At 42.8% G+C, this 13,717-nt stretch overlaps 1 protein-coding gene across 2 annotated transcripts in view; it reads right to left on the bottom strand.

Annotated features, from left to right (window-relative positions):
* LOC134360311 (zinc transporter ZIP11-like) overlaps positions 1–13,717 on the bottom strand; it is an 860,127-nt gene that overhangs the window by 9,652 nt on the left and 836,758 nt on the right. For both annotated transcript variants that reach the window (XM_063074529.1, XM_063074530.1), the window contains exons 7-8: positions 9,322–9,420; positions 2,158–2,316 (exon numbers count right to left, since the gene is read on the bottom strand). In XM_063074529.1, coding sequence (XP_062930599.1) covers positions 2,158–2,316; positions 9,322–9,420 — 258 coding nt within the window. The remainder of the gene's footprint in view (positions 1–2,157; positions 2,317–9,321; positions 9,421–13,717) is intronic.

Raw genomic sequence — 13,717 nt, 5'->3', positions numbered from 1 at the left:
TGTTCATCTGACAAATGAGCTCCATCTGAAACATAAACCTGTTATTTCTTTTTACAGATTCTGTCAAACCTGACAGAAGTAAACAGGACAAAAGGAGGCCATTTGTCCCACCTTGCCATTGCCAACAATTAGTTCTGTTCCCTTGCTTCCTTCCCATTTATAAATTTACTTTGAATGTTAATAAAAGTGCTATTATCACCCTTTTAGGTGGTGCAGTTTTGATCTTAACAACTTAATGCAGAGAAATAAAACCTCTTTTCACCTTGCCTTCAATGCTTAAACAACATCTGACCAAATTCTCTGCTGGTGGGGACGGATCCTCTTATTCATCAAATCCCATCATGATTCAGAATATCTTTGTTAGATCCCCTGAACTCTCAAACAGCCTCCTTCTCCACATAACTGGCGTTCCTCATCGCTGCCACCATTCATTCTTGTCCTAGATATGCTATAAATTTCCAGCTCATTGAGATGGAAGGCTCCTTTATTTGTAAGCAACATGGAATATAGAACAGTACAGCACAGGAATAGGCCCTCGGTCCACAATGTTGTACCGAACCAGCAAAAAAGTAAATTTAAAAAAAAACTAATCTCCTTCCCAACTATAGAATGTCCATATCTCTCCATCTTCCTCATATTCATGTGCCTACCTAAACACCTTTTAAAAGCCTCTATTATATTTGCCTCTACCACCTTTCCAAGTACTGCATTCCAGGTATCCACTGCTCTCTGGGTAAAAAAACTTGCTCCTCGTACCCGTTTGAACCTACCCCCTCGCACCTTTAATACATGCCCTCAGGTTTTAGATATACATAGAACAAAGAACATAGAAATCTACAGCATATTGCAGGTCCTTCGGCCCACAATGTTGTGCTGACCAGGTAACCTAGTATCTACCATGGGAAAAAATATTCCCCGTCTACTCAATCGATGCCTCTCATAATCTTATAAACCTCTATCAGATCTCCCCTCAGCCTCCACCACTCCACAGAAGACAAACCAAGTTTTTCCGGCCTCTCATGATAGCACATGCCCTCTATTCCAGGCAGCATCCTGGTAAACCACAAACTTCCGAAATGCCCGCTTCGCTGCCGCTGCTACTGTGTGGTAACCGGAATCTCCGGAGCAGAAGGCCCCGAGTTCTCGGCTTTGCTTGTTTCGGTGGCCGGGGCGAGGTCGAAGGCGCTCGGCAGAGGATGGCGCTCAGGAGGCTGTATCGGAGGGGCTGGTCGGAGGCTCAAAGTTTTCGGACGGATGGACTCAGTGTCGGCTGTGGTCGGCTGCTTCCAAGGCATCGGCAGTTGTCGGTGCCTGGAGGTTTATGGCAGGGAGTTTCTCCCTTTTGCCGCCTGCTATCGGGGACTCGGGAGTCGATCGGGACTTGAGACTTCTTTTACCGTGCCCATGGTCTGTTCTTTATCAAATTATGGTATTGCTTTGCACTGCTGTAACTATATGTTATAATTATGTGGTTCTGTCAGTGTTAGACTTTGGTTTGCCCTGTTTTCTGTGATATCACTCTGGAGGAACATTGTATCATTTCTTAATGCACGTATGCATTTCTAAATGACAATAAAAGAGGACTGAGTGTCCTCATAATCTAAACCTCTTCTGCACCCCCTCCAAAGCCTCAGCATCCTTCCTATAGTGGGGTGACCAGAACTATATGCAATACTCCAGATGTGTCCTAACCAGAGTTCTAAAAAGTTACAACACAATCTCTTGACTTTTGGACTTAATGCCTCAACTAATAATAGCAAGCATTCCATAGGCCTCCTTAACCACCCTATCGACCTGTGTCATCACTTTCGTGGAGCTATGAACTTGGACCCCAAGAGCTCTCCGCTCAGCAACACTGTTCAGGGTCTTGCCATTAACAGTGTACTTTCTCCCTGGACTTGCCCTACCAACACCTCACATATATTTGGGTTAAACTCCATCTGCCATTTCTCTGCCCATTATCTGCAACTGATTAATGTTGTGCCATTTTCAATCTCTTTCTAATAATTATAGTGATCCTTCAGTTGGTGAACTTCCAATACCTTCTGTATTTATATCAGAATTCCAGAGTTTGAATACCTTTGCTTTTGACTGGTTAACTGGGAAAGACAACACTGAAAGCGCAAATGAAGTTACAAGGAATTATTTGGTTCTCACCTGAGTTGAGCTTCAGGAATGATGTCATCAATTACAACGTAAACCATGGCACCGGCTGCAAAAGCTAAGGCGTAGGGCAACAGTGGCTCGGCAAGGACTACTGCAAAGGCACCAAATACTCCCGCCACTGGCTCAACCATGCCACTTAACTGACCGTACCTTTACAACAGGAAAACAAGTAGGGTTAGCAAAATGAAAAGTAAGGTGAAAGTTTAAACTTGACAATTAGATGCAAGCAGAATTGTGGTTACATATAAAATAATGGAAGTGGCTGGACAGAGTGGATAGGGTGGAGAGGTCAAGGACGAGAGGTCATAGGTACAACATAAAGGGGAAAGGGAAGCACAGGATCAGCTTTATTATCAGTGACGTATGTCATGAAATTTGTTGTTTTGCGACAGTACAGTGCAATACATAAAAATAACTTAATATATGAGTTGCAACAAGAAATACTATATAATTAAACAAATAAGTCGTGCAAAGAGAGAGCAAAATAATAAGGTTTGTGAATTCATGGACAATTCAGAAATCTGATGGTGAACGGGAAGAAGCTGTTAAAAAGCTTTCTTTTTATAAGCAACACACATCAAAGTTGCTGGTGAACGCAGCAGGCCAGGCAGCATCTCTAGGAAGAGGTACAGTCGACGTTTCAGGCCGAGACCCTTCGGCAGGACTAACTGAAGGAAGAGCTAGTAAGAGATTTGAAAGTGGGAGGGGAAGGGGGAGATCCAAAATGATAGGAGAAGACAGGAGGGGGAGGGATGGAGCCAAGAGCTGGACAGGTGATTGGCAAAGGGGATATGAGAGGATCATGGGACAGGAGGCCCAGGGAGAAAGTTAAGGGGGGGGGGAACCAGAGGATGGGCAAGGGGTATAGTTAGAGGGACAGAGGGAGAAAAAGGAGAGTGAGAGAAAGAATGTGTGTATAAAAATAAATAACAGATGGGGTACGAGGGGGAGGTGGGGCATTAGCGGAAGTTAGAGAGCTCTTGGCTCCATCCCTCCCCCTCCTGTCTTCTCCTATCATTTTGGATCTCCCCCTCCCACTTTCAAATCTCTTACTAACTCTTCCTTCAGTTAGTCCTGACGAAGGGTCTCGGCCTGAAACGTCGACTTTACCTCTTCCTAGAGATGCTGCCTGGCCTGCTGCGTTCACCAGCAACTTTGATGTGTGTTGCTTGAATTTCCAGCATCTGCAGAATTCCTCGTGTTTTCTTTTTATAAATTGGATCTGGAATGCAACACCAGTAGATGCGATGGATCCACACTGGTAGGTTCACTGTGGTCTTCGAGATAAACATACAATGAAGAAAAAAATTGCAAAGCTATGGAGGAAGAGCCAGGGGTGAAACTAATGGGTTGCTCTGGAAATTAGTTGGCATAGACACAAGGGTTCCAATGACATCCATCCCATTCTAAGCAAGGACTCAAAATCTCACTTTGCGTTTTCACACATTTATAGCTTTCATGTGCTCCATGTGATTAAAATGACAGCAAAGCACTTTCATCAAGTATCCCTCTGTCCTTGGGTTTGACTCTATGGGATTGGATTGCCAGATTTGACATCATTGAATCCATCAATTCATTTGCGCAGTAGGTTTTTGCAAATAAAATAAAGTGAAGTGTTTTATTTTTAATAAACCTGTAACACATTTTATTGAACTCCAAAACATAAACACAAAATTGCGCTAAAAATCCTTACGCAACATCATCACGTCAGACCAGCCTCTTAAAGTGAAACCCCAACTGAATGTCGATTGTTGTGAATTATGTAATTTCTCCCAATTACGCTCCCCTACAGAACTCTCAATTTCCTTTGTCTCTTAACTTACTGGGAATATTTTGATACTTTTCTATTTTTTTAACCTCTTTTGACATATTTTTAGTGGTACATTTCAGAATGGAGGGAGGGTAGAATCTGAACACTGAGAAATGGGGCTATGATCTCAAAAGGCACACATCACCCAAAGAGCTGGGGAAATTCAGCAGGTCAGAAAACATCCATGGGAAGATCCCTATTTAGATGCTGCCTGACATAGTGAGATGCTACAGCATTTTGTGTGTTGCTCCAGATTCCAGCATCTACCCTCTCTTGTGTTGGGATGTATTATTCTTCTGGATGACACACTCTTTGACTAGTCACTAATGGGAGGGCCTTCAACTGCTGGAATTCACGGAATCCATTCCCAACTCTTAAAAATCCCTTTCAAAACCTTCTACACAGTCAAACTATGATCTCTCCTCTTTTCTCTCCAATAAGAGGATAATGCTGGTGGCTGGCTGACTTACATCGAGGGTGAGGAAGGGAGGAACCATTGGAGAGTTGGACACTCCTGTTTCAATCAGTCCCTCAGTGACACAGTAGACATAGTTGCTGCATCATAGCTCCAGAGATCTGTGTTCAATCGTGACCTCAGCTGTTCATCAGTCTTCACCGCAGATATACCTAAGATACCAGGTGGGCTAATTTCAAATAACAGGCAAAAACATGTAAAAGTCCCAGTCATCAGGGGGATAGAGAAACTCATTGGGATAAAGGCAGATAAATCACTGGGACCCCATGGTCTGCACCCAATAGTTTTAGAGGAGGTGGAGGACGTGATAAAGAATTGATTAGTTAAAGTTTTTTTTTAAACCAACTAAATTCTGAGATTAGCAGAAGACTGGGAAAGAGCCAATGTGACTCATTGTTCCAAAGGGAGGAAGACAGATTGAGGGGAAACTAGTCAATATTTAGACCAGACAGGCCGATGGACGTTTTTCGGTGCAGAAGTGTTCCATAACTCTGAGGCAGAGATACAGGAAATGTGGAAGGCTGAAGCAGTAGGGTTGGTAAAAAGTGTTTCGACGAAGATAGAAGATTCCAGAATGCACATTAAAGTGAAGAGAAGAAAGGAAAGCCGCAGAAAAAGTTAAAATCCAAAAAGCAGCAAGCACTTCCAGATCATTGGGCTGGCTAGGGTTTGAAATTGGGAAAATCAGGTGATGTTTATAGCTAAAAGTAACAGTCTTGTTTACAGTGTAGATGGAGCACTATTGAAAGACATCAAAGAAAGGCTGCTGGAGGAATAGTTCTCAGAACGGGTACGCAACTACCACTGAAATGTGTTGAAGGACAGCAAATATAAAAGAAACAGGGATACACTTCTTCAGATGTTCCCGGGAAAGGAAAGGATTTGTTTTAGTCGGGGTGCTAAGGGGCACAGAGATCTGTTCCACGTCCACAGACTAAATTTTACAGGGATGCAGATAGCCACTCCAGGAAATTGGGATTAAATCGGAGAGGATCGCTCCAGAAACAAGTGCAAACATGCTAGTTGGCTAAAATAAATCTCTCTCGTGCCATTACAGCAAAAAAACAGAGTGAGAGACAGTGGCTGATAGGAATTATCAAGAAGCTCAGCATCTGGAGATAACACTAAGTATCTGCAAAGAAACCTGCTTTCTGTTGCTGTACTAACCACTCAAAAGCGATGACATGTAGGTATGTGATCAAAGCAGGCTGTGTTGAAAAGAAAAAAGTTTTATCACACAAAAAAAACAGATTTGCTTGGGAAGGAGACACAAAGTTAACTGCCAATAAGATAAGACAAAATAAAAACACGGCGAAGCCGGAGGTTTTGGACTATTAACAACACAATACTTTTTAGCTTTTCTTAGCAACAATCTGAAGCTTCCCAATTCAATATGCCTGATTTGCTATTGTCTGTTCTTTTATATTCATGAGGATTATTTAGTGACAGACCTCCCAGGGTACCTGAAGGGAAGTTCATTTCTTTTTTAAGTTTTTGCAGAGAATACAAGAACCAATTGTGCAATTGTGTACAGCCAACAGAGAGCCACCCACATTGCTAGATCTGGGGCACATGGTCTGCTATTGGCTGACGACAATGGGTCCAGTTGATAGCTCTGGATTGTAAAATCAGTCTGTACTTTCATTCTGTAAATCATTCTGTCTTTCCACAGCATGCTGCCTTTCTTCAAGGTACTGTGCATTACTGCACTATTCTGGAAATTGCTCCTGGGTGCTATACGTTCAGAAAACATATGCGAAACACTGGAGGAACTCAGCAGGTCAGGCAGCATCTGTGGAGGTGAATAAATGGTCGTCGTTTCAGGCCGAGACCCTTCATTAGTCTGGGAAGGAATGGGGAAGAAGCCAGAATAGGAAAGTGGGGAGAGGGGTGAGAGTACTAGTTAGAAGGTGGTAGGTGAAGGCAGGTGAGGGGGAAGGTAGGTGTGTGGGGGAGGGGTTGAAGTGAGATACTGGGAGGTGATAAATGGAAAAGTTAAGGGCTGAAGGAGAAATCTGATAGGAGAGGAGAGTGGACCATGGGAGAAAGAGGTGGAGCACCAGGGGAGGAGAAGAGGTACAAGGAGAATCAGAGTGGAGAATGAAAGAAGAGGAAAGGGGAGGGGGGAACGTTACCACAAGTCAGAGAAAGCGGTATTCATGCCATCAGGTTGGAGGTTACCCAGACAGAATATGAAGTATTTCTCTTCCATCCTGAGAGTGGCCTCATCATGGCGGTAGGGGAGGCCATGGACCAACATTTCGGACTGGGAATGGGGATTGGAATTAAAACTGTTGGCCACTGGGAAATCCTATTTGCAAAGAACGCACAACAGCCCATCTACTTCCTCAGGAGTCCGCAGTGACTCAGCATGACATCAAAAACTTTGACAAACTTCCCTCGGTGTGTAATAAGACCATAAGTCATCGGAGCAGAATTAGGCCACTTGGCCCATCAACTCTGCTCCGCCATTCAATCACGGCTGATCCTTTTTTTTTCTCTTCCTCAACCCCAGTTAACTGCATTCTGCCCATAACCTTTGACAAGACCATAAGACATAGGAGCAGAATTAGGAAGTAAAGTAGAGAGTGTATTGACTGGCTTGCATCATGGCCTGGTATGGGAACACCAATGCCTTTGAATGGAAAATCCTACAAAAGGTAGTGGATTTGGACAAGTAAATCACGGGTAAAACCTTCCCAACTATTGAACACATCTTCATGAAACGTTGTCGTAGGAAAGCAGCATCCGTCCTCAAGGATTGTCACCACTCAGATCATGCTCTTTTCTCACTGCTGTCATCAGATACAAGGTACAAGAGCCTCAGGGTTCACACCACCAAGTTCAAGAACAGTTATTACCCCTCAACCATCAGGCTCTTGAACAAAAGAGGATAACTACACTCATCTATTGAAATGTTCCCACAACAAATGATCTCACTTTAAGGACTCTTTATCTTGTTATTCCATGCTCTCATTATTTAAAGTTATTTATTTATATTTACATCAGCACAGTTTGTTGTCTTTTATGCTCTATCTGATCTTTCACTGATCCTGTTGTAGTTACTATGCTATAGATTTGCTGAGTATGCCCGCAGGAAAAAAAATCTCAGACTTGTGTGTGGTGATGTATATGTACTCTGAGAATAAAATCTACTTTGGCTTTGACTTTTTGAACAAAGAGTTCCCCCCCCCCCACCCCAATCTACTCATTCCAAAAGCTATGCTGTGAAATTGGCTACAATGGATTTGTTTGGATCTCAAAACCTGAAGTAATATCTCATTCAGCCAACATATTCTGTCTGTGTAATGTTTATTCATTTATTCCCAGGACATAGATGAAGTGGGGGGCCAGACACATCAGCTGGTTGCCCTCAGAATGTGGTGGAGATGGTGGTGGCAGGGGGTACTGTTGGACTATTGACCTACTCTTGATGATGAGGTTTAGTTCAGGCTGAACATCTCATGCACTTTGTTACACAACACTCTTCATATGCACAGCTCAGAAAGCATTGCAATATTTAAAATTTCATCTTTTAAATGCTATGTTCTGAACTAGATTCTGACAGACGATGATGGTTCCATCTGTCAAAATGAAGCCAAGTGCATTCCAGTGGAAGACTACGACTTGAAGTTACCTCATAGGACTGTAATTCATTTCTGCCATTCTAGACATGTTCAGGTCGAACACTTTCAGAACTGTTCCGAGTGTAACACTGATCATGAGGATCCACTCAGATGGAACAAAGGGCATCTTCCAGAAACTACGCTGATATGTGATGACAGGGTTTCAAAGGCAATTGCGAACATTCAGCCTTTCCCAAGCTTAAGTCCAGGACTTGCTAAATGTGAAGTGCAGCCACATCCTTAACTCTGCTCTGTTGTTGTGGTCCGTTGGAGGACCACAGTCCTGAATGAATATCTCTCTAATAGAACACAGAACACAGAAATCTACAGCACATTACAGGCCCTTCAGCCCACAGTGTTGTGCCCACCATGTAACCTACTCTAGAAACTGCTTAGAATTTCCCTAACCCTTAGCCCTCTATTTTTCTAAGCTCCATGTACCTATCCAAGAGGCTCTTAAAAGACCCTATTGTATCTGCTTCCACCACCGCCTCCGGCAATGCATTCCACGCACCCACCACTCTCTGTGTGAAAAACATTCCCTCGGTAACTATTTCCAAGCACCTTAAAACTGTGCCTCCTTGCATTCGTTCTTGCTAGTTCTTTATCAATTATAGCTGATCCATGCATTTGAAGATGGGCTCTTGGCCTGCAGAGTGGAGAGAGTGACTCTTAAAATTAATTGAGTTTTATGTTTGAATTGTTCATGTGACTGTTAATTAACAATTAATGTCTATTTTAAAAAAATTTAACAATTTTAATCACCTATAACAATTTTATGTTAAAGAACCCTCCCAGCTTTAATAAGAAGTGAAGATCTGTTTCCAATTCTGCCTCCTAGCATGGAATTAGGGTGCTATGTCTCAGAGCTAAACCAGCTGAGAGCTACCTGCCACAGTAGTCTCACAATACCTCAGGTACAGTTTCAGCCATGGGTCCTAATAGTGACTTGACCAAATAATCAGCTATCCAACAATTGTTATTTAAAAATAATTTCACTGTGATAGAGAATGAGTAACTAGTGATACAGTATTTATTATCACTGCAGAGCTGAAAACCACTCACATCTTATTTCCAAACTTAACTCCCAAAACCAACCATAAGCAAAGTAAAATACGTGAGTTCAGTGGAAGTGACTGTGCTCTTTTCTTAACTGAAGTATTTTCAGCTTTCTGCTTAGATTTTCAAATGGATTAAATGTATTTTATTATTTCTTCACCAACACTTATTTCTCACTTACTCACCAGAATGCCTTCCACGTGGACACTCCAGCACCACGCAATGGCAAGCTAACTGCAAGGCCTTCTGGGAAATTCTGCAGTCCAATTCCAATCGCTAGGTTCCTAGTAAGAAATAATAATAAAAAAAAATGTATCAATAGATGATGCAGAAACTGCACATTGATAATTCTGACCATGAGATTTTTAGATAAAACTTCAATTAGTTTTGTCAGATTGTAATGAAGCATGAAAGTACACTGCCTTGAAATTCAATGTGTTTTTACTCTTTGATTTGTGTTGGGAAATCTCTATAATCCATCAGTAAAGGAATGATCTATGGGTTACAGTGTGCTTCCTAATAGTAATCTATAAAATATGATGTTGCCGCAAATTAGTTTTGATCACTTGTACCTAAAACGAATAATGAAATATGGCCACTTGTCAAGTGTTCAGCCACAAATGGATCACACTGACATAACCTATAAAGACCAACTTGCGTTTTCTGCACCTATTCATGTTGTGAATGAAAATGTGAAAGCAGAATTCCCAACGACTGAAACAATTGGTCTGACTGACTGCCGAAGTAATCATAACCGCTTTCTGACTGGAGACTGCGGACAAGTTGCTGAAGTGAGTTGTTCAGTATTGACAGAGTGCGAGCTGGATTTTAAGACAAGGCTGACAGGACAGGATTCATTCACTGTTACCACTTGCTCGGGAAATCACATCAGCTAAAGTGACGAACGGTTGAATTCGGAACCGTGGCTCATGAACAAGTCCAAGACCCACAGATCTCATCATCTCAGTGAAATATTTACCTTGCACAGTGATCTGAGTATAATTTTACATACTCTTTCACCCCCAGTAGCTTCTAAATATAATTGAACAATATTTAGAATATAAAAGTTGTTGGCCTACTAAGCACGGTAATGCACTTAAAGCACCTCTGCAGCATCTGCCACAGGCAGGCCAAACACTTTAATTCCGATTCCCATTCCAATTCCGATGTGTCGGTCCATGGGCTCCTCTTGTGGGCAAGATGAAGCCACCATCAGGGTGGAGGAGCAACACCTTATATTCTGTCTGGGTACCCTCCAACCTGATGGTACGAATATTGATTTCTCCTTCCGGTAAACAAAACTACCCTCCCCCCATCCTCTATTCCCCATGCTGATCTTTTACTTCTCCTCACCTGCCTGTTACTTTCTCTTCTCGTTCCCTTTCTCCTGCTGCCCACTCTCCTCTCCTATCAGATTCTTTCGTCTCCAGCCCTTGGCCTTTCCCACCTACCCGGTTTCACCTATCACCTTCGAGCTAGCCTCTTTCGCCTCCCACCACCGTTCTATCCAGACATCTCCCCTCCACCCCGCCTCCACTTTCCTCGCAGTCCTGAGAGAGGGTCTCAACCCGAAACGTCGACTGTTTACTCATTTCCATAGATGCTGCCTGGCCTGCTGAGTTCCTCCAACATTTTGTATGTGTTGCTCTGGATTTCCTGCATCAGCAGATTATCTCGTGTTTGTGATGTAATATATTAATTAGACTGGTTGATCAGGATACAACTGAAAAGAAAATAGCATCACTCCCTCCCACACTGGATTTCCAGACATTTCCAATGAATTGTGGTTGGAATTTCTGGCATCACAGCTAATTACTTGCTTGTTAACAAAACACTGAAGATCAATTATAGAGTTATAGGGAAGGGTTGAATAAGGCAGGACTTTATTTCCTGGACCACACAGGAGTGAGGAGAATCTTACAGAGGTATGTATACAAAATCATGACAGGTATAGGTAAAGTGAATGCTCGCAGGCTTTTTCCCCTCAGGTTGTGTGAGACTAGAACCACTGGTCAGAGGTTTAGGGTGAAATGTGATACTTAGGGGGAATCTGAGGGGAGACTCAGAGGATGGTATGACCATGGAACGAGCTGCCATTGCAAGTGATTGATGTGAGCTCAGTTATGACATCTAAGAGAAGTTTGGATGGGTACATGAATGAGAGAGGTATAGAAGGCTATTGTCTGTCTGCAAGTAGAAGGGAAAAGGGAGAAGGCAGGCTGGCATATACAGTATTGTGCAAAAGTCTATGACACAAATCTATAACTAGGGAATCTCAGACTTCTATGCAGTACCGTAGTGATTTTATGTATTGCACTGTACTGCTGCTGCAAAGCAAAAACCATTACATATGTGAGTGGTGATAAACCTGATTCTGATATGAGTTTCTGTTGTGCGCAAATAGTGGGAAGGGAGCAGGGCGAGGAAAATCACGGCTGGGAAAAGGGGAAGGGTGAGAGGAAGGAGCCTGAGTGTCTCCCTGGTGAGAGACACTCTGTAATGATTGATAAACCAATTGTTTGGAATCAAATGACCTTGCCTGGTATCTCAGGACTGGCTGTGGCCATGCCTCCTCCTGCCTCTGGCACTCCCTCTCTGCCACGTGCCCCACATCCTTCCTGCAGTACTCCACCCATGCCGCTCCCAATGTTCCTTGCTCCCGCCAGATGTGCAAACTCACTCTCCGCTCCACATTGTCAAATACAGTACTGTGCAAAAGTCTTAGGCACCCTAGCTATATATATGTGCCTAAGACTTTTGCACAGTACTGTACGAGATGGGCTGAAGGCCTGTTTCTGTGCTGTAGTCCTCTGTGACTCGAATTGCTGACCAGTGCTGGACACTGGTCTTTAGTGTTCTTTCACTACTTTGGTATCGTATGACAGTTTCAGAGAACGCAAACCCTCAGCAACATTCTTCCTGTCATGAAATGGCCACATTTGTTCGTTTTCCAATACTAAGAGACTGAGAAAACATCTGAATCAGACGGCTTTACTTGGAAAATCAAATGGCTCTTGAATAAAGCCCCAGAGCATTGTAAATCAACAACTATTGAACTTCTAATAACAAAATTGATATAATTGCACAGGGAAAACTAACTGCAGCTCCCAAACTAAATGTTGCTTACCAGTAAATATTTGCCTTTTTTCAGCTTGCTTTGTTTACCAGCAAACGTCTATGAGTAACATTGAGTTGAACTGCGAATCTTCAGAATTTAAGTTCATTACAAAGAAACGTAAGAAATGCTCGTCTGTTACAGAGTAAATGGAACCAAATATATTATGTATGCAGCACTTAATAACAAAACGGACCTTCTGTTAACCGATGGTAAAAATGATGGCTTCAGGCTCTGTTGCTTGACATGTTATTTATTTATTTATTGAGCTAGGCCCTTCCAACCCTTCAAGCTGTACCACCCAGCAACCCCCAGTTTAATCTTAGCCTCTTCACGGAACAATTTACAATGACCAATTAACCAACCAGTATGCCTTTGGACTGTGGGAGGAAGCTGGAGCACCTGGAGGAAACAGGGAGAACGTACAAACTCTTTGTAGGCAATTGAACCCCAGGTGCTGGTCCAGTAATAGTGTTATGCGAACCGTTAAGCTACTGTGCTGCCCCTAACTTTGTCAATAAACACGTGGTAGGTCTCTTCTATTTCATTGCTTATCAGCTCCCATTGATGCTCAGAAATATATGGGCTGTTGTAAAATTAAGGTCCTCAGGATGAAGCAGAAGCAACACTGGTCTCCAGTTGAGTTCTAGACCCCCTGAGTCATTGTTTCAAAGAGATCTCCCTCATTCTTCTAAATCCCAGCGAGTACAGACCCAGAGCCATCAAACACTCCTCATACGTTAACCCTTTCAATTCAGGGATCATTCTTGTAAACCTTCTCTGGATTCTCTCCAATGCCAGCATATCTTTTCTTAGATAAAGGGACCAAAATTGCTCACAACACTCCAAAACGCAGACTGACCTATGCTTTATAAAGCCTCAGCAATATAAAGTTAATGCCAGGATTCTTAGCAATGTGGAGGAAAAGATGAATCTCGGATTCCACATCTACAGATCTCCAGGCTTGCTGCACAAGTTGATACAGTAGTTAAACAGGCTTATGGTCTGTTGGCCTCCATTAGCTGGAGGATGGAGGTCAAGAGCTGAGAGGTAATGCACTACTCTGTAAAACTCTGGTGAAACCACACCCGGAGTGTTGTATTCCGTTCCGATTCTCACTGTTTGGATTAGAGAGCATATTTTGTGAGGAAAATTTGTGTAAACTGGGGCTTTTCTCTTTGGAGCAGAGAGGGATGAGAGGTGACTTGATGGACATGCCTAAGTTAATAACAGGCATGGATCCAGTGGATAGCCAACATTTTTCTCTCAGTGTGACAACAGATAATACGAGAGGGCACACTTTTAAGATGACTGAAGAAAAGTATAGTGGGAGGTGTAAGAGGTAGCTTTTTTATACACAGAGAGTGGTAAGTGCATTGAATGCATTGTCAGAGGTGCTGGTAGAAGCAGATCTATTAGAGGTATTTAAGAGACTCTCAGATAGGCAGATGGATGAAAGGAAAGTG

The sequence above is a fragment of the Mobula hypostoma genome, chromosome 22, assembly GCF_963921235.1.
Source record: "Mobula hypostoma chromosome 22, sMobHyp1.1, whole genome shotgun sequence".
Taxonomy (NCBI): Eukaryota; Metazoa; Chordata; class Chondrichthyes; order Myliobatiformes; family Myliobatidae; genus Mobula; species Mobula hypostoma.
Note: the sequence above shows the minus strand (reverse complement) of the source record. Positions and strands in the feature narration are given on the sequence as shown.